This window comes from Lithobates pipiens, unplaced genomic scaffold (assembly GCF_037356315.1).
Source record: "Lithobates pipiens isolate NorthernLeopardFrog02 unplaced genomic scaffold, aLitPip1_a1.2 Scaffold_19, whole genome shotgun sequence".
In the NCBI taxonomy this organism is placed as follows: domain Eukaryota; kingdom Metazoa; phylum Chordata; class Amphibia; order Anura; family Ranidae; genus Lithobates; species Lithobates pipiens.
Genome location: NW_027507764.1, coordinates 995,744 through 1,023,480, shown reverse-complemented (window position 1 = coordinate 1,023,480; position 27,737 = coordinate 995,744). Strand labels below are relative to the sequence as shown.

General features: G+C 52.2%; 1 protein-coding gene across 1 annotated transcript in view; it reads right to left on the bottom strand.

Annotated features, from left to right (window-relative positions):
* LOC143995755 (F-box/LRR-repeat protein 6-like) overlaps nucleotides 1-27,737 on the bottom strand; it is a 44,982-nt gene that overhangs the window by 15,759 nt on the left and 1,486 nt on the right. The window contains exons 2-5 of the mRNA XM_077490469.1: nucleotides 13,029-13,321; nucleotides 12,789-12,947; nucleotides 3,170-3,239; nucleotides 1,393-1,524 (exon numbers count right to left, since the gene is read on the bottom strand). Of these exons, the coding sequence (XP_077346595.1) occupies nucleotides 1,393-1,524; nucleotides 3,170-3,239; nucleotides 12,789-12,947; nucleotides 13,029-13,321 (654 nt within the window). The remainder of the gene's footprint in view (nucleotides 1-1,392; nucleotides 1,525-3,169; nucleotides 3,240-12,788; nucleotides 12,948-13,028; nucleotides 13,322-27,737) is intronic.

The window sequence follows — 27,737 nt, the reverse complement described above, 5'->3', positions numbered from 1 at the left end:
CTATGGAGACAACACACCCATCACTACGAGACAAACCGAAGGTGAGCAAATAAAAATGGAGAAAACACGGGACAGTCCCCATACCAAGCGCTGCCGATTCGGCAGTGTGTAGAGTGATATATGGAGAGGAGATAAGGGAAGGAGAGAAGTGGGGAGGGGTATATAATGGAGAGGAGATAAGGGAAGGAGAGAAGTGTAGAGTGATATATGATGGAGAGGAGATAAGGGAAGGAGGAGAGAAGTAGGGAGGGATATATGATGGAGAGGAGATAAGGGAAGGAGAGAAGTGTAGAGTGATATATAATGGAGAGGACATAAGGGAAGGAGAGAAGTGTAGAGTGATATATAATGGAGAGGACATAAGGGAAGGAGAGAAGTGTAGATTGATATATAATGGAGAGGAGATAAGGGAAGGAGAGAAGTGTAGAGTGATATATATAATGGAGAGGAGATAAGGGAAGGAGAGAAGTGTAGAGTGATATATAATGGAGAGGAGATAAGGGAAGGAGAGGAGTGTAGAGGGATATATAATGGAGAGGAGATAAGGGAAGGAGAGAAGTAGGGAGTGATATATAATGGAGAGGAGATAAGGGAAGGAGAGGAGTGTAGAGGGGTATATGATGGAGAGGAGATAAGGGAAGGAGAGAAGTGTAGAGTGATATATAATGGAGAGGAGATAAGGGAAGGAGAGAAGTGTAGAGTGATATATAATGGAGAGGAGATAAGGGAAGGAGAGAAGTGTAGAGTGATATATATAATGGAGAGGAGATAAGGGAAGGAGAGAAGTGTAGAGTGATATATAATGGAGAGGAGATAAGGGAAGGAGAGAAGTGTAGAGTGATATATAATGGAGAGGAGATAAGGGAAGGAGAGGAGTGTAGAGGGATATATAATGGAGAGGAGATAAGGGAAGGAGAGAAGTAGGGAGTGATATATAATGGAGAGGAGATAAGGGAAGGAGAGGAGTGTAGAGGGGTATATGATGGAGAGGAGATAAGGGAAGGAGAGAAGTGTAGAGTGATATATAATGGAGAGGAGATAAGGGAAGGAGAGAAGTGTAGAGTGATATATAATGGAGAGGAGATAAGGGAAGGAGAGAAGTGTAGAGTGATATATAATGGAGAGGAGATAAGGGAAGGAGAGAAGTGTAGAGTGATATATAATGGAGAGGAGATAAGGGAAGGAGAGAAGTGTAGAGTGATATATATAATGGAGAGGAGATAAGGGAAGGAGAGAAGTGTAGAGTGATATATAATGGAGAGGAGATAAGGGAAGGAGAGGAGTGTAGAGTGATATATGGAGAGGAGATAAGGGAAGGAGAGGAGTGTAGAGTGATATATAATGGAGAGGAGATAAGGGAAGGAGAGGAGTGTAGAGTGATGCACATGGTACCTTGGAGTTCTGCAGGTTGAGATTCTGTAACTGTGGACAGCAACGTCCTATAGACAGCAGATCTTTCTCGGTCACCTGATGACAATCTGACATCGTGAGGGTAGTCAGTAGGGGGCAGAACTGCGACAAATTCTACTGAAAAACAGAAAAGACAGTGAGAAGCACGATACAAAGCAAAAGATATCAAGGTAGACATTTGGGGGAGATGATAGGGCCCCCTTCTGAGAGTCTGTGACAGGATGGAAGCCACGTGGCATCCGGAGACATACAGAAACCCACCTTGGCATCCAGGAACACTTATGGCACCTGGGCACAGGTGGAGAGGCCCCGGTGGCTTCAGGGGATAAGGGGGAAGCTCTGTGGCTTCGAGGTACAGATGGGGAGACCCCTGTGGGACAGACCTAGCAGGGACAGGGGCTTTTGGAGAGGACTTGGAGCAAGCCTCTTACCCACTGACTATGGGGCCTGGCATTTAAGGGGACACTACTCTCTGGGAGGTGGGTGCCTGGGGGATCCGTGGAGTAGTCTTGTCTCCCCAGAACACGCAGACTCTGGGAACTGGGGGTTTCATATCCATATTTGGGGCCCCTATGCCTCTCTTATGTGTAATGCACCCTGCGTCTATTAGGGACACAGGGGGACCGAGAAAACGATGGACAACTACTTAATAGACACTGAGGATGGGGTTTGGATTACTTCAATGGGACAGTCATATTTATCAACAATATCCCTCAAGAAATCTATATGATAAATGAATTCCAGTGTATCAGAATGATGGAACATTGTGTGACCTTTGCCTCATAGACTCTTGTAGGTAGAAGCCGGACACTCTGCTATTGTCTGTTTATTAGGGAATTGTGTTTTCTGTTCCATGGCTAATTGCTAATTAACTTACCTATTGCCTGCTAGCAAACCATTGTGGGTTGCGTTTATACTTGTAATAATGTGTATGGTACAGTATACTGTATTCAGTATTGTAGGGGCTGGAAAGTCTGACATGGAATGTGTGGGTGGGCACTGAGTCATCCAGGTGGATACTTAACGTCATGTTTAGCGTATATGTCGGTTGTTGTAATTATATTCCTGTGTACAGGTTGTATTGTAAGGGTAATATTAACAGGGGGGGAGGGGGGGGGGGTGTCCTCCTATGGGATATAAAAGTATGTGTCTAAGTTTTCAAATAAAGAGGTTCCAGTTGTGCAGCCAAACGAGTTCTGCCTGGTTCCTGGTTGCAGTATGTGGCTATAATATCTGATATCTGTGTTCAGACTGAAGAAGGCGGTGTACTAATGGAAGCACTCAACCAGAGTGTGGGAAATGGTTCCATTATATCGTGACTTTTAAGAACAGGAAGGCAGCCCTGATGGCTTGTGGGGGACAGACAGGAGGTCCCTATGGCATACAGTTATGAGGGCCCTGCGGCATCTGGGCAGAGATGGGAGGGACTCTTGGCACCTAGGAGAAGGTGGAAGGCACGAACAACATGTAGGGATAGGCAGGAAGTCACCGTGGTATCCAGGGACAGAAGCAAGGACCCATTGGCATTGGGACAGAGGTAGGAAGGACCTGTGGCACCAAGGGGTAGGTAGAAGGCACCCATGGTATGTAGGGACAGGCAGGAAGTCCCTATGGCATTCAGGGACAAAAACGAGGGTCTAGTGGCATCTGGGGAGAGGTGGGAGGCATCATTGCTAGGTGGAAGGCATCCATGGTGTCTGAGGTCAGGTGGGACGGACTCCTCGGCCCCTGATGACAAAGTGTAAATGACTTCATTTACCTGTAGTACAAAGGAAACAGAACTTTCCACTTTCCATTGATGAAGGGAGAAGTCAGAGACCTGAGGAAGCCTAGAAGGGACAAACCTGATTACAGACAACAGCAGTGAAGGTGAGGACATGGTTACCAACATTCCACATTTCTACTAATCAGTGTAAACCCTGAACACAGCTAAAGAGATGACTGCTATATATGCAACAAGAAATGTCCACCGTGCGGCACTCACCATTACACATACACCGTTTTCATCACATAAAATTAGAATATCAAAAAGGTAATTTCATTAAAAAAGTTAAACTCGTATACAGTATCTGACAAAAGTAAGTACACCCCTCACTCACATTTGTGTAAATCACTTCCTGAGTAAAGGTGATGGACTGGCCAAGCATGTCTCCAGACCTAAACCCTATTGATCATCTGTGGGACATCCTCAGAGGGAAGGTGGAGGAGCGCAAGGTCTCCGACATCCACCAGCTGCATGTCGTTGTCATTATGGGGGAGGGGAAGAGGACTCCAGTGGTGACCTGTGAAGCTCTGGTGACCTCCATGCCCAAGAGGGTGAAGGCAGTGCTGGAAAAATAATGGCGGCCACACAAAATATTCACACTTTGGGCCCAATTTGGACATTTTCACTTAGGGGTGTACTGACTTTTGTTGCCAGCGGTTTAGACATGAATGGCTGTGTGTTGAGTTATTTTGAGGGGACAGGAAATTTACACTGTTATACAAGCTGTACACTCACTACTTTACATTGTAGACAAGTGTCATTTCTTCAGTGTTGTCACATGAAAAGAGAGAAGAAATGTCACTGAGGGGTGTACTTACTTTTGTCAGATACTGTATATACACACACACACATTTCTGAATATACATACATAGACATCTAGCAGTCTGTTGACACTGTAACCACTTGGTGACTGCCTGGGAATTTACGTCATGACTTTGATGTATAATATCGGGGGTTGGGGCTGCGGCCTCAGGAGTCCGGCTTTCTGATAAAAGTGATTTCAGAGGCGGAGTCACAGCGGGTCACTTTTAGAATCGGCAGGAGAAATGCCTCCCCCTCTCCCCTCCCCCTCCCGCCGCTTTCCGGACTAACGTTACCAATTGCTGAGCCCGGGAATTGTCCAGCGTCAGCAAGGTTTTTCCCAGAGATAAGTGATGGCAAGATGGCCACAGCTCATCTCTACGCCCTTGGAGGACCGGAGCGACGTCATGACGTCCTGTTCTCAGCCAATGCAAATGTTTTGGTTTTTTTTTTTTTTTTTTTTAGCAAAAGATAAAAATCTATTTGTTGTTTGATCCCAGATCTCTCCACAGAGGACCCGTCATACTGTATAGTTATCACCAGGGATGTTTACATTCCTTGCAAAAGCAATAAAAGTGATCGCTTTTTTTTTTTTTTTAAAGGGACAGTGCAAAAATTTTAAAATATAATAAAATAAATATAATTTTTTTTAAAGCTCCCCCGTCCCCGTGTGTTTGCGGGCGTATGAGCGAGAGCAATAATTCTAGCACTAGACCCCACCCCTGTATAATTCTGTAAACTGGTGACCTGTAGATATTTTGAAAGCGTTACCTATGGAGATTTTAAAGTACCATCGTTTGGCGCCATTCCACAATTTCCGAGCGTGACATGTTAGGCATCTATTTATTCGCTGTAACTTCATGTTTTATATTTTACTAAAAAATTGGGGTATATTATATATATATATATATATATATATAAAAAATGTCTTGTTTTAAATAAAGTGTATTTATTGCAAAAGAAGTTAAAAACCGCTGCACAAAAACCACATGAAACATTTTATTCTCTAGGGTCTCTGCTAAAAAAAAAAAAAAAAAAAAAAAAAAAAAAAAAATTTTATATATATATATATATATATATATATATATATATATATATATATATATATATATATATATATATATATATATATATATATATATATATATATATATATATATTTTTTTTTTTTTTTTTTATTATATATATTACAATGTTTGGGAGTGCTAAGTAATAAACAAAAATATACAGATTTTTACTTGTAAGCAACAAATGTCAGAAAAGGGTTTAGTCCTGTAGTGGTGAAAAGGGAAGTCATCAAGACGGATATATAACAAGAAAAACGCTGATTGGTCAATTATTTCCTGTCCTCGGAAACAAAGGTTGTAACACAGATCTTCCTTCTATTTTATTTTATTTTATTTTTTTAATTAAAACCCTGCCCGCTGCTACAGTGGAGGGGAAAAAAGTATTTGATTGGCTGCTGATTTTGTAGGTTTGCCCCACTGACAAAGAAACGATCGTCTATAATTTTATTGGTCGGTTTATTATAACAGAGAGAGAATAATAACAAAAATATCCAGAAAAACGCATTTCCAAAACGTTATAAATTGATTTGAGTTTTAATGAGTGAAATAAGTATGTGAACCCCGATCAATCAGCAAGATTTCTGGCTCCCAGGTATCTTCTATACAGGTAACAAGCTGAGGAGTACTCTCTTAAAAAGGGAGTGCTCCTAATCTCAGCTTGTTACCCGTATAAAAGTAGCGATCAATCAGATTCCAATCTCTCCACCATGGAGACCAAAGATCTGCCCAAGGATGTCGGGGAGAAGATTGGAGACCTACACAAGGCTGGAATGGGCTACAAGACCATCGCCAAGCAGCTTGGTGAGAGGAGACAACAGTTGGTGGGATTATTATTCACAAAATAACGATGGATCTCCTCGGTCTGGGGCTCCATGGAAGATCTCACCTCGTGGAGGATCAATGATCAGGAGAACGGTGAGGAATCCGCCCAGAACTACACCGGAGAATCTTCTCCATGATCTCAGCTGGGACCATAGTCACCAAGAGAACAATCGGTAACACACTACACCGCGAGGGACTGAAATCCTGCAGCCCCCGCAAGGTCCCCCCGCTCAGGAAATCACATGTACAGGTCCCCCCGCTCAGGAAATCACATGTACAGGTCCCCCCGCTCAGGAAATCACATGTACAGGTCCCCCCCGCTCAGGAAATCACATGTACAGGTCCGTCTGAAGATCACTAATGAACATCGAATGATTCCGAGGAGAACCGGGGGAAGGGTTGTGATCAGAGGAGACCAAAATCCAGATCTTTGTCATCAACTCAACTCATCGTGTTTGGAGGAGGAGGAGGAATGCCGCCTATGACCCCAAGAACACCCTCCCCCACCGTCATACATGGAGGACCTATGACCCCAAGAACACCATCCCCCACCGTCATACATGGAGGACCTATGACCCCAAGAACACCATCCCCCACTGTCATACATGGAGGTCCTATGACCCCAAGAACACCATCCCCACCGTCATACATGGAGGTCCTATGACCCCAAGAACACCATCCCCCACCGTCATACATGGAGGACCTATGACCCCAAGAACACCATCCCCCACCATCATACATGGAGGACCTATGACCCCAAGAACACCATCCCCCACCGTCATACATGGAGGACCTATGACCCCAAGAACACCATCCCCCACCGTCATACATGGAGGTCCTATGACCCCAAGAACACCATCCCCACCGTCATACATGGAGGACCTATGACCCAAAGAACACCATCCTGCACCGTCATACATGGAGGTCCTATGACCCCAAGAACACCATCCCCACCGTCATACATGGAGGACCTATGACCCAAAGAACACCATCCCCCACCGTCATACATGGAGGACCTATGACCCCAAGAACACCATCACTCACCATCATACATGGAGGACCTATGACCCCAAGATCACCATCCTCACAATCATACATGGAGGACCTATGACCCCCAAGAACACCATCCCCCACCATCATACATGGAGGACCTATGACCCAAAGAACACCATCCCCCACTGTCATACATGGAGGACCTATGACCCCAAGAACACCATCACTCACCATCATACATGGAGGACCTATGACCCCAAGAACACCATCCCCCACAGTCATACATGGAGGTCCTATGACCCCAAGAACACCATCCCCCACCGTCATACATGGAGATGGAAATTTGGGGGTGTTTTTCTGCAAAGGGGACAGGACAACTTGACCGCATCAAAGGGACGATGGGCGGGACCATTTACCATCAAATCTTGGGTGAGAACCTCCTTCCCTCAGCCAGGGCATTGGAAATGGGTCATTGATGGGTATTTAAGCATGACAATGACCCAAAACACACGGCCAAGGCAACAAAGGAGTGGCTCAAGAAGAAGCACATTAAGGTCCTGGAGTGGCCTAGCCAGTCTCCAGACCTTAATCCCATAGAAAATATGTGGAAGGAGCTGAAGGTTTGAGTTACCAGACATCAGCCTGGAAACCTTAATGACTTGGAGAGGATCTGCAAAGAGGACAAAATCCCTCCTGAGATGTGTGCAAACCTGGAGGCCAACTCCAAGAAACGTGCCCGTGTGTTTGTGTGTGGGGGGAGTGAGACAACGCCCGTGTGTGGGGGGGGGGGGGGTGAGACAACGCCTGCGTGTGTGTGTGTGCAGGGGGGAGGGTGAGACAACGCCCGTGTGTGTGTGGGGGGGGGGGGTCAGACAATGCCTGTGTGTGTGGGGGGGGGTAAGACAACGCCCGTGTGTGTGTGGGGGGGGTGAGACAATGCCTGTGTGTGTGGGGGGGGGGGGTCAGACAACGCCCGTGTGTGTGTGGGGGGGTGAGACAATGCCTGTGTGTGTGTGGGGGGGTAAGACAACGCCCGTGTGTGTGTGGGGGGGGTGAGACAATGCCTGTGTGTGTGGGGGGGGTAAGACAATGCCCGTGTGTGTGTGGGGGGGGGGGGGGTAAGACAACGCCTGTGTGTGTGGGGGGGGGGGTGAGACAATGCCTGTGTGTGTGGGGGGGGGGGTGAGACAATGCCTGTGTGAGGGGGGGTGAGACAATGCCTGTGTGTGTGTGCGGGGGGGTGAGACAATGCCTGTGTGAGGGGGGGTGAGACAATGCCTGTGTGTGTGTGCGGGGGGGTGAGACAATGCCTGTGTGTGTGTGTGTGGGGGGGGGGGGGTGAGACAATGCCTGTGTGTGTGGGGGGGGGGTGAGACAATGCCTGTGTGTGTGTTGGGGGGGTGAGACAATGCCTGTGTGTGGAGGGGGTGAGACAATGCCTGTGTGTGTGTGTGTGGGGGGGGGGGGGGGGGTGAGACAATGCCTGTGTGTGTGGAGGGGGGGGGTGAGACAATGCCTGTGTGGGGGGGGGGGGGTGAGACAATGCCTGTGTGTGTGTTGAGGGGGTGAGACAATGCCTGTGTGTGTGTGTGTGTGGGGGGGGGGGGTGAGACAATGCCTGTGTGTGTGTGGAGGGGGGGGTGAGACAATGCCTGTGTGTGGGGGGGGGGGGGGGTGAGACAACGCCTGTGTGTGTGTGTGGGGGGGGGGGTGAGACAATGCCTGTGTGTGTGTGTGGGGGGGGGTGAGACAATGCCTGTGTGGGGGGGGTGAGACAATGCCTGTGTGGGGGGGGGTGAGACAATGCCTGTGTGTGTGGGGGGGGGGTGAGACAACGCCTGTGTGTGTGGGGGGGGGGGGGTGAGACAATGCCTGTGTGTGTGGGGGGGGGGGGGGTGAGACAATGCCTGTGTGTGTGTTGGGGGGGGGGTGAGACAATGCCTGTGTGTGTGTTGGGGGGGTGAGACAATGCCTGTGTGTGGAGGGGGTGAGACAATGCCTGTGTGTGTGTGTGTGGGGGGGGGGGGGTGAGACAATGCCTGTGTGTGTGTGGAGGGGGGGGTGAGACAATGCCTGTGTGGGGGGGGGGGGGGGTGAGACAATGCCTGTGTGTGTGTTGGGGGGGTGAGACAATGCCTGTGTGTTGAGGGGGTGAGACAATGCCTGTGTGTGTGTGTGTGTGTGTGGGGGGGGGGGGGGTGAGACAATGCCTGTGTGTGTGTTGGGGGGGTGAGACAATGCCTGTGTGTTGAGGGGGTGAGACAATGCCTGTGTGTGTGGGGGGGGGGGGGGGTGAGACAATGCCTGTGTGTTGAGGGGGTGAGACAATGCCTGTGTGTGTGGGGGGGGGGGGGGTGAGACAATGCCTGTGTGTGTGTTGGGGGGGTGAGACAATGCCTGTGTGTTGAGGGGGTGAGACAATGCCTGTGTGTGTGTGTGTGGGGGGGGGGGGGTGAGACAATGCCTGTGTGTGTGGAGGGGGGGGTGAGACAATGCCTGTGTGGGGGGGGGGTGAGACAATGCCTGTGTGTGGGGGGGGGGGGGGGTGAGACAATGCCTGTGTGGGGGGGGGGGTGAGACAATGCCTGTGTGTGTGTGGGGGGGGGGGTGAGACAATGCCTGTGTGTGTGTGTGGGGGGGGTGAGACAATGCCTGTGTGGGGGGGGGGGTGAGACAATGCCTGTGTGTGTGGGGGGGGGGGTGAGACAATGCCTGTGTGTGTGGGGGGGGGGTGAGACAATGCCTGTGTGTGTGGGGGGGTGAGACAATGCCTGTGTGTGTGGGGGGGTGAGACAATGCCTGTGTGTGTGGGGGGGGGGGTGAGACAATGCCTGTGTGTGTGGGGGGGGGTGAGACAATGCCTGTGTGTGTGGGGGGGTGAGACAATGCCTGTGTGTGTGGGGGGGGTGAGACAATGCCTGTGTGTGTGGGGGGGGGGGGTGAGACAATGCCTGTGTGTGTGGGGGGGGGTGAGACAATGCCTGTGTGTGTGGGGGGGGTGAGACAATGCCTGTGTGGGGGGGGTGAGACAATGCCTGTGTGTGTGGGGGGGGGTGAGACAATGCCTGTGTGTGTGGGGGGGGGGTGAGACAACGCCTGTGTGTGTGGGGGGGGGTGACACAATGCCTGTGTGGGGGGGGTGAGACAATGCCTGTGTGTGTGGGGGGGGGGGGTGAGACAATGCCTGTGTGTGTGTTGGGGGGGTGAGACAATGCCTGTGTGTTGAGGGGGTGAGACAATGCCTGTGTGTGTGTGTGTGGGGGGGGGGGGGGTGAGACAATGCCTGTGTGTGTGGAGGGGGGGGTGAGACAATGCCTGTGTGGGGGGGGGGTGAGACAATGCCTGTGTGTGGGGGGGGGGGGGGGGGGTGAGACAATGCCTGTGTGGGGGGGGGGGGGTGAGACAATGCCTGTGTGTGTGTGGGGGGGGGGGTGAGACAATGCCTGTGTGTGTGTGTGGGGGGGGTGAGACAATGCCTGTGTGGGGGGGGGGGTGAGACAATGCCTGTGTGTGTGGGGGGGGGGGTGAGACAATGCCTGTGTGTGTGGGGGGGGGGTGAGACAATGCCTGTGTGTGTGGGGGGGTGAGACAATGCCTGTGTGTGTGGGGGGGTGAGACAATGCCTGTGTGTGTGGGGGGGGGTGAGACAATGCCTGTGTGTGTGGGGGGGGGTGAGACAATGCCTGTGTGTGTGGGGGGGTGAGACAATGCCTGTGTGTGTGGGGGGGGTGAGACAATGCCTGTGTGTGTGGGGGGGGGGGTGAGACAATGCCTGTGTGTGTGGGGGGGGGTGAGACAATGCCTGTGTGTGTGGGGGGGGGTGAGACAATGCCTGTGTGGGGGGGGTGAGACAATGCCTGTGTGTGTGGGGGGGGGTGAGACAATGCCTGTGTGTGTGGGGGGGGGGTGAGACAACGCCTGTGTGTGTGGGGGGGGGGTGACACAATGCCTGTGTGGGGGGGGGTGAGACAATGCCTGTGTGTGTGGGGGGGGGGTCAGACAACGTCTGTGTGTGTGTGTGTGGGGGGGGGGGGGGGTGAGAAAACACCCATGTGGGTGTGTGTGTGGGGGGGGGTGAGACAATGCCTGTGTGGGGGGGGGGTGAGACAATGCCTGTGTGGGGGGGGGGGTGTGACAATGCCTGTGTGGGGGGGGGTGAGACAATGCCTGTGTGTGTGGGGGGGGGGGTGAGACAATGCCTGTGTGGGGGGGGGGTGTGACAATGCCTGTGTGGGGGGGGGTGAGACAATGCCTGTGTGGGGGGGGGGTGTGACAATGCCTGTGTGGGGGGGGGTGAGACAATGCCTGTGTGTGTGGGGGGGGGGTGTGACAATGCCTGTGTGGGGGGGGGTGAGACAATGCCTGTGTGTGTGGGGGGGGGGGTGAGACAACGCCTGTGTGTGTGGGTGTGTGTGTGGGGGGGTGAGAACGCCCGTGTAGCAAGCCTCTGTAACAGGGCGATAGGGGCCGGGGACAGCACAAGGCAGGAACGCTGTGTGCGATGTAAGTGGCGAAGTTGACAAGGATTTATTTTCAGGTTTCTTTTGCTGTTTTTGGACATTGTAAATAACGGCACCTTCGTTTGTTTTGTTTTTTCACCATCACGGTTGTTTGCTGTGCCTAATACTTGTGTAGTGAACCCATCCAGGGGGTCATACACACCCGCTGCCGAGCTAACCCCCCCCCCCCCCCCCCCACACACACACACACACACTTTTTTGAAATGCGTTTTTCTGAATATTTTTGTTGTTCTTCTGTCTCTCACTGTTATAAAATGATATTATAGAACGATCGTATCTTTGGCCTCTCTGTATGTAGAGCCCACAGTGATACTATGTGATCTTCTTATTACACTCCATTACTCCGTGTCAAAAACCGTGCTTCATGCAGCCTTCAACCCCTCCACCGGGTGTGCCCTCACCTGGGGTAATGGGCCACACACAATAACATAGTCCAATGACACTTTTCTCCCTCCAGGTATCAACAGCACAGATGCTTCCTCCTCTAATTGCTCTTCCAATCATGCTTTATCCTTAAAATTACAAATATTTATTACTAAAAACAACTCCAGGTATAAAGCTCACATTCTTATGGTGCTCCAAACTATAAAAGACATATGACCAGTGCACCTCACCCTGAGGAAGCCATGTGACCCGGTGGCGCAATGCGTAGGGGAGGGGCTTGACATCAAAGTGTTCAAACACTGGATTTGCAGTAACAGATACCCAGGAGGATTGCCCTGACACATGCTGGGTAAAGGGGGGAGGGGGGTTATACTGGAGGCTGGTTTACACTTTTTCTGTTTGCCAGTGTCGCCCCTTCCAGTAGGCGGCAGTATAACCCAATAGTGAAAAAATTCCTGTGTCCCTCAATGGGGGAAAAAAGAAAGTTTAATTTAATTTAGTGCAAAAAAAAAGGCATGGAAATTCTTTTCTTTTTGGAACAGTAATGCGGCGTACACACGGCCGGACTTTTTGACAGCAACGAGTCCGTCGGACAATTCGATCGTGTGTGTGGGCTCCATCGGACCTTTGCTTGCCAAAAATCTGGCGGACTTTAGAAATAGAACATGTTTTAAATTTTCCCGCCGGAACTCCGCCAGACCGAGAAATCCGCTCGTGTGTGTGCTGGTCCGACGGACAAAAACCGACGCGAGGGCAGATATTGGCTACCGGCTATGAACTTCCTTATTCTAGTCCGGTCGTACGTCATCACGTTAGAATCCGTCGGACTTTGGTGTGATTGTGTGTGGCCAAGTCCGTTCATTCGGAAAGTCCATCGGAACTCCGCCGAAAGTCTCTCGAAAAGTCCGGTCGTGTGTACGCGGCATAACCGTTTTGTGGTCTTCTGGTTTGCGGAGATCTGCAGATAACACTTCCTGCCGCCCAATGCTACAACCCAACATACGTCTAAGGAGGACCTGGACTGACCGTTGCTGGATGAGGGTCTTCATCTCCTTCATCATCCTTCTCCTGGCTTGAGGTGGATCTTTTTCATCTGGAAGGACCCAGTAGTCACTCACCGTCACACGACGCCACAAGTCCTGACTGGACGCTACCTGTCGCCATAGCCGACATACCTGGGAGACCCTACACATAAAATGGGGACACCGGGAGATAAGAGATGAGGAGGAGAACACCCGGGATACACCGATCGTCTTGTGTCCTCACCTGCACAGAACGGGCACCGCACCCTCACTGTCCACCAGGACCCGGAAGACCCGATGTAAGATCTCCACCGGGATGATAGAGCCCCAGCCAAAGTCAGTGGTGGCGGCTTCCGTGTCCATCGATACCTCCTCGCCGCCTCTATTCTGTACGGAGGCCGCGCCATCTACAGCGTGTTGGCTTGTCTTGTCTGTTTGATGGGTGGAACAGGAAGGTCCCGCATTTTGGGATTGCTGCCTGTTCCTGGAACGTTTTTTAGGGCGGCCACGCTTTGCACAGCGCTTCCTGCGGGACATCTAAAAGAGATAATAATTATACAATAATAATAATAACAATAATAATAATAATAATAATATGCTTCCGATAGGATGATGTTTAATATGTAACTCAATTAACAATGGGAATTAACACCAAGGAAGCACCCAATGGGGCAAACACACACATAACACCTCATGCCGCGTACACGCGATCGGAATTCCGGCCGGAAAAAGACTGATGAGAGCGTTTCATCGGAAAATGCGGCCGTGTGTACGCTCCATCGGAATTTAGCTTTCCGAATTTCCGCAGCCAAAAATTTACAGCGTGTTCTCAATTTTCCCGACTGAAAAACTTTCGATCGGTAATTCCGATCTCGTGTGTACACACGCCAAAAAAATCACGCATTCTCAGATTGAACTACGAGACGGAGGCTATTGGCTACTGGACTATTGAACTTCCTTTGTCTAGTCCCGTCGTACGTGTTGTACATCACCGCGTTATAAACGATCAGAATTTGGTGTGACCGTGTGTAGGCAAGACAGCTTGAGCGGAATTCCATCGGGAAAACCATCAGAGCTTCTTCCGACGAGAATTCCGATCGTGTGTACGCGGCATTAGACTATATCAGGAGACCTCAGTATCAGGTTGGTTTTGCTCCGAGTCTCACAATCTCAGGTAGTCATTGCTGGATTGGGCTTAGAGGTCCCAAATATGTATCTGGGTCCTCCAGTTCCCACAGTCTGTGTGTTTTGGGGGAGACATGGACTTGAGGGGACCAGGGGTAAGACTCCTACCTACAGATTATGGAGGAGACTGAGGGTTATGTCTGCTTCTTCCGGTCAGAGCATGGTGAAGAGCTCAGTTCCCATGGAGAGAGATCGTTCTCTAATGATGGACAACCACGTTATGAACGCTGAGAGCAAGACTTGGATTCATTCTCGGAATAAGGACATTAGAGCTTCCCTTCTGGAGTGGATGGAAAGGTGTAATATTAATCCTGTACAGGGTAATGGTCAGAGGGAATATGCTGGGCCTCCTGCAGACTGGGTTGGAAAAGCCCCTTCACTTGGGACAGAAATATTTATCAGCAAGATCCCTCAAGAAATCTATGAAGATAAATTTATTTCACTTTTTCACACTGCTGGAACATTGTTTGAGCTTTGCTTCACCACTTTCCACCCAGCCACTGCACATAGATGGCCGGGTGGGCCTTTCCTCCTTCCAAGTGGATGTTCCCGATTGTTCTTCAGAAGGAGAGGGATCGCACAGCCAAGCGATCCCAATGCGCACGTGTCCCCCGAACCCATCTCATCTTGGATTGGTAGGAGGGCTCTGATTTGCCCTCTTGATCACATGATGGCTGTGTCCAATCACAGCCATCACGTGATGTAAACAGCCTGGGGGGACGTCACAGGAAGTGGGATCACGCAGCGGCGCAATCCCGATGTGGCCGTGTCCCACAAAGACAGAGCAACGTCGCTCAGCAGGCGGGCTCTGTAATCAGCCCTCCTGATCACATGACGGCTGTGTCACATCATAGCCGTCATGGAATGTAAACAGAGCCGGTGCCAGGCAACCGGCTCTGCTTCTCGCACAGAGTCAGAGAAGAGAAGAAATCAAATCTGCAAGCCGGGGTTCCATGTGTATGAGCTGTTTAATACAGTGTCCCCAAACAGTGAAAAACATCCAACACCTGTCACAAATCTGTCTGACTGAACACCTGTCTGATCATCTGGCGCACATCTGTCCTTGATCATCTGGCACACTGAAAATCCGTCCGTGATTATCTGGCGCACATCTGTGCGTGATCATTTGGCGTACATCTGTCCCACTGAACATCTGTCCGTGATTATCTGGCACACATCTGTCTGTAATCATCTGTCCGTGATCTGCGCACATCTGTCTGTGATCATCTGCACACATCTAATTCCATTGTCCTGGTGCTACAGGGCCTTCAAAAATTTGATGGGTATTTAGGAAATTAAATGTATAATTTATGCTCCAAGAAAGCCTGATGGCGCTCCCTGCATGTTGGGCCTCTATATGTGGCCAGGCTGTGTAAAAGACTCTCACATGGGATATCGCCATACTCAGGAGGAGCAGAATATATTTTGGGGTGTAATTTTTTGCTATGCACATGCTCTGTTAGAAATATCTTATAAATTGACAACTGTGTTTTATGTTTTAATTTTCTTTCCACATTTTCTAAAAACTTGTGGAAAAAAATTACATGTTCAAAAGCCTCATTATGCCTCTTAGAATATACATTGGGGTGTTTTCTGTTCAAAAAAAGGGCATTTTGGGGGAGTTTCTATTGTCCTGGTGCTTCAGGGCCTTCAAAAGTGTGATATGTAGTCAGGAAACAAAATGTATAATTTATGCTCCAAGAAAGCCTGATGGTGCTCCCTTCATGTTGGGCCTCTCTATGTGACCACGCTGTGGAAAAGTCACACATGTGGTATCTCCATACCCCGGAGGGCTAGCAGAATGTATTTTGGGGTGCAACTCCAAGTTTATCTATGCCATGTGTGATTGAGAAATAACTTGTTAATATGACAATTTTGTGGGTGGGGGGATTCTTCATTTTCTAAACTATTGTGGGCAAAAAATTGTAACTTCAAAAAAACTCACTATGCCTCTTACTAAATACCTTGAACTGCCATCTTTACATAAATATGATTTTTTGTACTCACCGTAAAATCCTTTTCTCTGTAATTCATCGACTGACACAGCTCCTCTCTTTAGACCACTGGGTTGTTATGCCACCTTCAGGAGAGGACTAGGCATTACATGTTAATATGTGATAATAAAACTAGAACGTTCTAGTTCTGCCCAAGGGGTGGCCCCTTAGGTAACAACCCCTCAGTACGCCAACAAGCAGTATATAACGTAAAGAAAAATATGAGGGGCGGGTGCTGTGTTAGTCGGTGATTTACAGAGAAAATAATTTTACGGGGAGTACAAAAAAAATCCTATTTTCTCTTATATTCACTGACTGACACAGCTCCTCTCTTTAGACCATCGGGACGTCCCCAAGCAGTGCCAAAATGAGGGGTGGCAAAACAGCAAAAAACGTCATCCACCATGGCATGTGGGAACTAGTACAAACTTTACCCACAAAAAACTACAGCGTGTGGAAAAACCACCACAAAAAACCAGGGAGCTCCTCAACGGAGAAGCACTACCTTCAAACTGCACCAAAAACTGCGGTAACAAATGCAACAGTGCATTAACTTAAAGGTACTGCGTTTTTACTCCCAAAAAACACAGGAAACAAAAAATTGTATGTGCAATTATACAGCCGCCTGCAAAACTTTTCAGCCAAAATAGGCATCAGCCGATGCACTGACATCTACCTTGTAGAATTTTGGAAAAGTGTGAACAGACGACCAAGTCGCCGCTTTACACACTTGAGTGACAGACGCTGGATGTCAGAAGGCCCAAGACATTCCGATTGTCCTTGTAGCGTGGGCCACCTGCCCCTTCAAGGCGTAGGCCTGTACAACAATCTGTCTAATCCACCTGGAAAAAGGTGGCCGATGAGACCGCCATGCCTTTTTTCGGACCAGCCACCAAAACAAAACAAGGAGTCTGACTTCCAGAAGGGAGCCGTGACAGACAAATACCCCACAGAGCACGAACCACGTCCAGGGAATGCAGGGCTCTGTGGGGTATTTGTCTGGGAATGGAGGGTGTGACGGAAAGTCCCCCACACTCCGATTGAGTGTTTCCGTCTATATACCGCTTCCTAAGTCCTGGAACACAAGTCCAAAGGATCTGGCTATAGGAACCCCCAAGAACTAGAGAACACCAATCTTGGAGGACATCAGGAATGACCTTTATTTGAGATCTCACACAAAATATATACAGCGGGGTGACTAAACCTAACCTAATTAGCATGAGCTAATTATCTAATCAACACTGGACTCCTTCATTCAATTGCAGGTTAATTAGCACAAACAACAAAACAATAATAGGTGAAATACTCTTTAGAATCTGTGTCAAGCCAGACTAGACTCATCTACATTATACAGGACAACAGACGGGTGGCTGGAGGTGATGATATTAATATCTAAGAGTTTGTGTCCCAATAGTGTGATTCAGTCTATTGCTAACATGGCATTTACATATCCAGAGTCTGTGTGTCTTGGGGGGGGGGCACGGACCCGAATCCAAGTAACACCAACTCAGGGGTCCCCAGGCATACAGCTCACAAAGAGCACCATTCCCCCAAATGCCAGGGCCCATAATCACAAGGCAAGAGGCTCGCATTCTGTCCCCTATAGTAGCCTCGGTCCCGGCTAGGTCTGTCACAGAGGGCCACCTCCTTGGGATGCGTCGGCTTAGGACACAGAGATGGTAACACAATGCTTCACTGATGTGGAACGCCAAAAACACCTTCAGCAGAAAAGACGGTTGTGGACACAACACCACCCTATCCTGTGGATAACCAGATAGGGCAACTTGCAAGACAAGGCCGCCAGTTCCTAAACCATCCTGGCTGAGTGATGTCCACTAGAAAGACCACTTTCTGGGAAAAGAGTCAACAGTGGAATCTCTCCGATATATTCAAATGGCGGTTTCTGAAGCGCTGCTGACACCAGATTCAGACCCCATGGGGGTAACGGCGGACGCACCGGAGGAACTAAATGTCGGACCCCTTGAATAAAAGTGCTCACTAGAGAGTGAGATTCCAGGGGTCGCTAAAAAAAAAAAAAAAAAAAAAAAAGACAGCCAAAGCTGATATTTGTCCCTTAATGGTGCTTAAAACCAATTTCTGGTCTACACCTTGCTGTAGAAACAGCAGGATCCTGGATATAGAAAAGGAGCGCATAGTTGAGATCACTGAGTCCGAAAGACCCGGTTCCTCAACACCTGGCTCTCAATAGCCATGCCGTTAAAGCCAGCGATGGTAAAGCAGGATGGAGAATCGGACCTTGAGACAGAAGGTCCTCTCGCAACGGCAGTTGCCAGGAAGCGTCTGCCACTAGACCCACTAGGTCTGTGTACCAGGCCTGCTGAGGCCAATCTGGGGCAATCAGTATCACTGGGATCCCCTCGGCTTCCACTCTGCGAAGCAGATGTGGTAACAGTTTTAGTGGAGGAAAGGCATAGATCAGCTGGTACTAATCCCACAGAGCCACCAGCGCGTCTGACGCGTCTGCCCACGGATCCCTTGTCCTGGACACGAATCTCGGCACCTTCCAATTGAGACGAGAGCCCAGAAGATCCACGTCTGGTGTGACCCACCGCAGGCCCAGTAGCCTGAACACCTCCGGATGCAAGTACCGGGGACCTCAGCCACCCGATCAGGGAATTCCTGACTAACTGACTCACCTGAATCTGTCGATCCAGGGACAACTGAGATTTGTCCCACTTTGTCAAATTCTCCTTCTGCAGAAGTCTGGTGTGGAACTGGGCGTATGGTACTGCCTCGAAGGAGGCTACCATGAGTCCCAGGACTCGCATGCAGAATCGGAGCGACGACCACTTGAGGTTCATCAGCAGTTTTACGGCAACTCTGAGAATCTGCAGCTTGTCTGAAGGGAGAAACACTCTCGCTTCCATGGAGTCCAGCAGCAAGCCTAGGTACTCCAAACGCTGAGTCAGTACAATCACCGACTTCTTTAGGTTCAACAGCCACCAAAATTCCTGCAGGGTCTGCATGGTGATCGCCACATCCTCCTCTAACTCTGAAGATGCTCTCAGGAGGAGATCGTCTAGGTAACCCACGATCGCGATCCCACGTTGTCGCAGCAACGCCAAAACAAGAGCCAATACCTTGGTAAAGACTCGGGGGCTGATGCCAAACCAAAGGGAAGAGCCAGAAACTGGTAGTGGGCTTCCCCAACTGCAAATCGCAGAAAGCTTTAATGCCGAAGGCATATGGGTATGTGCAGGTACGCAACCTGGATGTCAAAAGAGAACAGGGAGTCCCCTTGATGGAGAGCAGCGACTACTGAGCGAACTGATTCCATTCTGAACCCCTGTACTTTAACAAAGTAATTGAGGGCTTTTAGGTCCAAGATTGGATGTACCCCTTCCTTCTTGGGGACTACAAACAGTTTGAGTAGAACCCCTGGAAAAGTTCAGATTCCAGAACAGGTACTATCACCCCACGACTCAGCAGGTCCCTTACCGCCCCCAAGAGGGCCTCCCGGCAAGCCGGGGGTATGGGTATGCTGGAGGGGAAAAAATCTGTTTTGCGGCCAAGAGAGGAACTCCATCTTGTAGCCGGAGGAAATCAAATCGCAGACCAATTGGTCGGACAGCCGAGAGGTCCACCAGGCTGCAAACTCCCGAAAGCGGTGGAGGCAAAAATTCCTGCGGTAGCACTTTTGCTCACAGGCTTGCGGTTCCAGGTACGCTTTTATCCTTCAGAAGCCGTCCTGTCGGGCTGGGGACGTTTGCCCGAAGCTCCGGGCGGACGAAAGCCGCTTGTGACCGGAAAATGAGGGCCCTTGCCTACGGTGTGGCTCCTTAGCCTTCCTGGTCTGTGGGAGTACTCTTACCACCTGTGGCATTTTTCATAATGTCACCCAAAGAAGCTCTAAAGAGCAAGTCGCCAAGGAAGGGTAGATCCGTCAGGGCTTTCTTGGATGCCTGGTCAGCCGACCAGCATTTTAACCAAATCAGGTGGCTCAGCACCACAGCTGACACTGAAGCCCTGCATAACAGAGGCAAACATACTTAAGGCCTTGCACTAGTTGGTCTGCTAGTTCCACGCAGACAGGAGAAGCCTGTTGTTCTCCCCATTCCCGGTGCAACAGTTTTGCCCACTCAGTCAGTGTCTGCGACATAAGTGCAGATGCCAGTACTGGTCGCATAGTTGAACACACAACCGTAAACAGGGAACGAGCCACTGCCTCGGCCTTCCTGTCTGTGGGGTCCTTAAGGGCAGGAGTCCCATCTACCGGTATCGTGGTTACTTTGTTTAACCTCGATACTAGGGAGGTCCACAACCGGAGGAGCGGACCACTTCTTGAGAAGGCTCTCCTCAAAGGGGTAACGCACCGCCATGGATTTGGGGACCGAAAAGGTCCGTTGCGGGCGACCCCATTCCTTGTAAATTAACTTGTCAAAGTAAGTCAGATACGGGAACACCTTAGCTGAACGTGCTGGCTTGCGGGACCCAAAAGGGACCGTTACATCAGCAGAGGGATCCGCTGGCTCCTGAATCTTCAGGGTATCACGCACAGCTGTGATAAGTGCACCAACTAGCGCTTTGTCGTGGCCGGAGCCGGACGGGGACTCATCCTTACTGTCCTGGTCAACGTCATCTGACAAGACAGAGCAGGGGTCACCAGCCTCATCAGAGGCTGAGTTTGCGTCAGAGCTCCCCCCAGAGGACAGGGGCCACTTTATAGCACCTTGTGCCCACGCACCGCCTCCATCTTGGCAACGAACAAATTGAGGACCGCTGACAAAGCGTTGAGGCGCACTGCGCATTCCGCAGGCGAACCGGTTGCAATTGCCAGGATTTCGGGGGAAGAAACACCAGTTTCTGAAGCCATGCTGACCCTACCCTGTCTGCCACCTGTTGGGGACTTAGGACAGTGATGGTCCCACCCTCCTTACTGCTGCTGGCTGAGGGTCTCGTTCCCGCAGAACTCACCACCCTGACAGGTTCTGCGCTGTCCAGCAAGTAGTGCCCGTTTTCTCCGACAGCTCCCAGGTGTAGAGGAATTCGCTCTGTGCCATTCATAGCTGCTGCTTATGGTGCTCAAACAGCTCTGCAATGTGCTCGGGCTCAAAGAAAATGGCCGCCAAGCGTCCAGCATAAGGACATAAAGCTCTGGGAAAATGGCCGCTGGACTACAGGGACACATGCTGTCTCTAAAGAATGCTGAAAAAACCTGCTCAGGCTTCGAGAAAATGTCCGCTGGGTGTCCAGTATAAAGGACAAAACCATAGGGAAAATGGCCGCCGAGAAACAGGAGAGCATGCTGTCCCTTGCCCATACCTAAGGTGGCCGCTGACACTGAAAAACCATGAGGGACAGTGACTGAAAATGGCGGTGATCAGCGCTGCAGAGATCACAGACACAGCCAGCCAGCGCAGCCCCCCCACAGGTGAGAGCCCCCCTGGAGAGCCCCTGTACAGACACACACACACCGCTCAGCAGCCACATGCAGCATCCCCCACAGGGAGGGGGGAGGGAAGAAAGGTGAGCGGCCAGCGCTGAGAGCTGGTCTGGGAAGGAAGGGGGTGGAAGTGGCCGGTATTGAGGTGGTTAATAGACTGGCGTCAGACAGTCGGAGCTGGGGTGGGCTCTCTGATAAATCAAAGCATTGTCTGGGTTGGCACCAAGTCCCCTAGCCTTGTCTAAGTGACGAGTAGTTTAACCACTTGCCTACCGGGCACTTATTCCCCCTTCCTGCCCAGGCCATTTTTCAGCTTTCAGCTCTGTCGTACTTTGAATGACAATCGCGCGGTCGTGCTGCACTGTACCCAAACACATTTTTTATCATTTTCTTCACACACATAGAGCTTGCTTTTGGTGGTATTTAATCACTGCTGGGTTTTTTTTTTATTAAAAAAAAAAAAATACCCAAATCTTGAAAAAATAAATGTTTTTCACATTTTTTGCTGTCAGTAAATTTTGTAACTAAGTAATTTTTCGCCTTCACTGATGTGCACTGATGAGGCGGCACTGATAGTCTGAACTGGTGGGCATTGATGAGGTGGCACCTACAGGCACTGATGAGGAGGCACCAATATGCCACACTTATGGGCACCGATGAGCAGCACTGATGGGCGACACTGATTGCAAACACTGACTGGCATCGCTAATGGGCACTGATTGGTGGCACTTGTGGGCACTGATTGCTGCCACTGGTGGGAAGTGGTAGCTGGCATTGGTGGGCCCCTGATTTGTGACACTGTAATTGTAATCAGGGCACGGATTACATTCCTAAATGTCTCCCTGTGTGGGGGTGCCACTGATCGGCTCTCCTCGCCACACACTCCGTCAGTGTGAGGCAAGGAGCGCCGGTTACCGGCATGTCCTTGTTTACATGTGACCGGCTGTGATTGGACGTAGCCAATCACATGGTTAAAGAGCCACAGACGCGGCTCTTTCCACAGAACGGGGTTGCGCCGTATCCTAGCAACGCAGCCACGAGCCCCCGCAAGTCATATGACGTCCCAGAATGAGAGCCGCACCACCCCCACCCCCATTTGCCGGTGGGCAAGCAGTTAATTAGATTGATGTTGTGACAGACCCAACCAGGACAGGGGCTTTTGGAGGGGACTGCAGGGCAGCCTCTTGCCTACTGTATATGGGCCCCCGGATTTTCAGGGAGGTGTGCGCCTGGGGGACCCTTGGAGGGTCTTGCTTCGGCTTCAAAAGCCTCTTTCCCAGTTTGGCCTGTCACATTTCTCCCCCATCAAAAGTAGACTAACAAGGTCTCGGACCCCCAACAGGTCTGGACATACGTTAGTCTGGCAGGGCAAAGCCACATAGTTGGTCCACCTGATTTCCATCCTCCCTGGTCTGCCATTGGGGGAAGAGGAACCGCCACCTTCTCACCCTGGGCCTTCAGAAATGCCATGGGTGTGGGGCAGAGGTCTTGGACTTGGTCCAGTTGCCAGCTCTTCAGCTGGGAGTGCGAGCTCCTGGGCCTGTTGCTGGGGAGAAGGTCTGCCTGCCCTGGCTCCCTGGAGCGCCGGGGTACTGGGCAGAGGACAGGGGTGCTCTGCCCTGATGCCAGCTCTTCTGCTGGGAAGTAAAATTGAAAAGTCGGTGGCCTTGCACAAATCCTTCGGGGCCATATCTTTCTAAATCAAAGATATTTATTAGGTAACAACACATAAGAATATCTTACAGCTCACATCTCAGGCATATAGTCTTCTCATAAAATACAATGTTGGGTTATACTGCTGCCTACAGGAGGAATTCCCAATAATTGTGGGCTCAGGATAACCCCTCCTGTGATCAAGAGCATGGTTAGAGACACAGAGGGTGGGACTTTGGACTACAACGGGGGGGGGGGGGGGGGAATTGCAACCGACCGGTCAACTACAGGGAGCCAACAGGCGGATCGCGACCACAGCTCTGCCTCTCCCCAGCCCCCGCTGCTCTCCTTTGGAATGTAACGCAGAGAGCGGGAGATGCTCAATGATTGATTGCTAGGCAGTCCCAGCAACCAATCACCAGCTTGCTATTAGGACCTTCTGGCAGCTCCCGCCTTCCACCAAGCACTATGCCGTCTCCTGATCTCCACTCTGATGAACACACGCTGGCAGGTAAGTACTACCTACACAACCTTGTGTGTATGGGGGGGGCAAAGGACACTATGGGGGGCTTAGTGTGAAGGGGATCAGTCAACACTAGGGGGGGGTGATTTGAAGGGGGCAGATGGACACAGAATTGGGGGGTAAAGGACACTAATGTGGGGGGGGGGCAGAGGACACTAATGTGGGGAAGTGATGTGTCTGTCCAACACCCCCTGCATCGACCCAACCCTCTCGGCGTCCATCCAATGCCCTAAGCATCGGCCCAACCCTCCCAGCGTCCATCCAACGCCTCCAGTTTCCTCCAACACCAGTCCAATGCCCCCAGCGCCCGTCCAATCCTACCAATGTCCGTCCAACCCTTCCTGCGTCTGTCCAACGCCTCCAGCTTCCTCCAACACCAGTCCAATGCCCTCAGTGCCTATCCAACGCCCCCCAGCGCCCGTCCAACCCTTCCTGCGTCTGTCCAACACCTCCAGCTTCCTCCAACGCCCGTCCAACGCTCCCAGCGCCCGTCCAATACTATCAGCGTCCTTCCAAACCTCCCACCGTCCGCCCCACTCCCCAGCGCCCGTCCAACCCTTCCTGCGTCTTGCCAATGCCTCCAGCTTCTTCCAACGCCCGTCCAACACTCCCAGCGCCCATCCAATACTACCAGCGTCCTTCCAAACCTCCCAGCATCCGCCCCACTCCCCAGTGTCCTTCCAACGCCCCCAGCGCCTGTCCAACCCTTCCTGCATCTGTCCAACACCTCCAGCTTCCTCCAACACTCCCAGCGCCCGTCCAATACTACTAGCGTCCTTCCAAACCTCCAAGCGTCCGCCCACTCCCCAGCATCCGTCCAACGCCCCCAGTGGCCGTCCAACCCTTCCTGCGTCCGCCCACTCCCCAGCGTCCGTCCAACGCTCCCAGCGCCCGTCCAATACTACCAGCGTCCTTCCAAACCTCCCAGCGTCCGCCCCACTCCCCAGCGCCCGTCCAACCCTTCCTGTGTCCGTCCAACGCCTCCAGCTTCCTCCAACGCTCCCAGCGCCCATCCAATACTACCAGCGTCCTTCCAAACCTCCCAGCGTCCGCCCACTCCCCAGCGTCCGTCCAACGCCCCCAGCTTCCTCCAACGCCCCCAGCGCCCGTCCAACCCTTCCTGCGTCCGTCCAACGCCTCCAGCTTCCTCCAACACTCCCAGCGCCCGTCCAATACTACTAGCGTCCTTCCAAAACTCCAAGCGTCCGCCCACTCCCCAGCATCCGTCCAACGCCCCCAGCGCCCGTCCAACCCTTCCTGCGTCCGTCCAACGCCTCCAGCTTCCTCCAGCGCTCCCAACGCCCGTCCAATACTACCAGCGTCCTTCCAAACCTCCCAGCGTCCGCCCCACTCCCCAGCGTCCGTCCAACGCCCCCAGCTTCCTCCAACACTCCCAGCGCCCATCCAATACTACTAGCGTCCTTCCAAACCTCCAAGCGTCCGCCCACTCCCCAGCATCCGTCCAACGCCCCCAGCGCCCGTCCAACCCTTCCTGCGTCCGCCCACTCCCCAGCGTCCGTCCAATACTACCAGCGTCCGTCCAATGCTCCCAGCACCCGTCCAATACTACCAGCGTCCTTCCAAACCTCCCAGCGTCCACCCCACTCCCCAGCGTCCGTCCAACGCCCCCAGCGCCCGTCCAACCCTTCCTGCGTCCGTCCAACGCCTCCAGCTTCCTCCAACGCTCCCAGCTCCCATCCAATACTACTAGCGTCCTTCCAAACCTCCAAGCGTCCGCCCACTCCCCAGCATCCGCCCAACGCCCCCAGCGGCCGTCCAACCCTTCCTGCATCCGTCCAATGCCTCCAGCTTCCTCCAACGCTCCCAGCGCCCGTCCAATACTACCAGCGTCCTTCCAAACCTCCCAGCGTCCGCCCACTCCCCAGCGTCTGTCCAACGCCCCCAGCGGCCGTCCAACCCTTCCTGCATCCGTCCAATGCCTCCAGCTTCCTCCAACGCTCCCAGCGCCCGTCCAATACTACCAGCGTCCTTCCAAACCTCCCAGCGTCCGCCCACTCCCCAGCGTCTGTCCAATACTACTAGCGTCCTTCCAAACCTCCCAGCGTCTGCCCAACTCCCCAGCGTCTGTCCAATACTACTAGCGTCCTTCCAAACCTCCCAGCGTCCGCACCACTCCCCAGCGTCTGTCCAATACTACTAGCGTCCTTCCAAACCTCCCAGCGTCCGCACCACTCCCCAGCGTCCGTCCAACGCCCCCAGCGCCCGTCCAACCCTTCCTGCGTCCGTCCAACGCCTCCAGCTTCCTCCAACGCTCCCAGCTCCCATCCAATACTACTAGCGTCCTTCCAAACCTCCAAGCGTCCGCCCACTCCCCAGCATCCGCCCAACGCCCCCAGCGGCCGTCCAACCCTTCCTGCATCCGTCCAATGCCTCCAGCTTCCTCCAACGCTCCCAGCGCCCGTCCAATACTACCAGCGTCCTTCCAAACCTCCCAGCGTCCGCCCACTCCCCAGCGTCTGTCCAACGCCCCCAGCGGCCGTCCAACCCTTCCTGCATCCGTCCAATGCCTCCAGCTTCCTCCAACGCTCCCAGCGCCCGTCCAATACTACCAGCGTCCTTCCAAACCTCCCAGCGTCCGCACCACTCCCCAGCGTCTGTCCAATACTACTAGCGTCCTTCCAAACCTCCCAGCGTCTGCCCAACTCCCCAGCGTCCGTCCAATCCTTCCGTCAGTCCCACGCCCACAGCTTCGGCCCAACCCTCCCAGCGTCCGTCCAACTACAGTGGGGGGGGGGATATAAAGGGAGCAGAGGGCACAGTAAAGGACACTACTGAGGGGGTAGAAAACACTTCAGGCGGGTGATGTGGAGAGGGCAGAAGACACTGTGTTTGCCCACTGACTATGGCCCCCTGGCTTTTAAGGGATCACTACTCTCTGGGAGGTGGGTGCCTGGGGGATCCTTGGAGTGGTCTTGTTTCTGATTCAGATTCGTGTCTCCCCAGAACACTCAGACTCTGGGAATCTAGGCCCGGGGTCCATGTTTAGGGCCTAGATGCCCCATTACCAGCAATGACTGCTCCATACTGAGACTCGTAACAGATGTTAATATAATCAGCTCAAGCCGGCTGTCTGGGGTCTCCTTCTATAAAGATGTGTTTATTGTATGAAGGTCTCTCCCATAGTGTGCCTATCAAGTGTCTTCCTCCCATTATTAATTAAGTCACCTATTATTTCTATCTGTCTGATCATCTCCTGCACTGATATTGTTACCACTAAACCTCGTTATCCAACCATTGTGTGATTGTAATATGTATTGTACTTTGTATTGAGGGTGGTGGGCCTAGTGCCAAATAGTCTGGGTGGGCACTGAGTCATCTAGGTGACTAGTAACTACCTACCGCCCAACCCTCCCCCCAGCGTTCTTCCCACGCCCCCAGCGAACACCCAACCCTCCCAGCCTCCGCCCAACCCCCCAGCCTCTGCCCAATGTCCGTCCCACAATCTCAAAGTCCGTCCCACGCCCCCAGCGAACACCCAACCCTCCCAGCCTCCGCCCAACCCCCCAGCCTCTGCCCAATGTCCGTCCCACAATCTCAAAGTCCGTCCCACGCCCCCAGCGAACACCCAACCCTCCCAGCCTCCGCCCAACCCCCCAGCCTCTGCCCAATGTCCGTCCCACGCTCTCAAAGTCCGTCCCACGCCCCCAGCGAACACCCAACCCTCCCAGCCTCCGCCCAACCCCCCAGCCTCTGCCCAATGTCCGTCCCACGCTCTCAAAGTCCGTCCCACGCCCCCAGCGAACACCCAACCCTCCCAGCCTCCGCCCAACCCCCCAGCCTCTGCCCAATGTCCGTCCCACGCTCTCAAAGTCCGTCCCACGCCCCCAGCGAACACCCAACCCTCCCAGCCTCCGCCCAACCCCCCAGCCTCTGCCCAATGTCCGTCCCATGCTCTCAAAGTCCGTCCCACGCCCCCAGCGAACACCCAACCCTCCCAGCCTCCGCCCAACCCCCCAGCCTCTGCCCAATGTCCGTCCCACGCTCTCAAAGTCCGTCCCACGCCCCCAGCGAACACCCAACCCTCCCAGCCTCCGCCCAACCCCCCAGCCTCTGCCCAATGTCCGTCCCACGCTCTCAAAGTCCGTCCCACGCCCCCAGCGAACACCCAACCCTCCCAGCCTCCGCCCAACCCCCCAGCCTCTGCCCAATGTCCGTCCCACGCTCTCAAAGTCC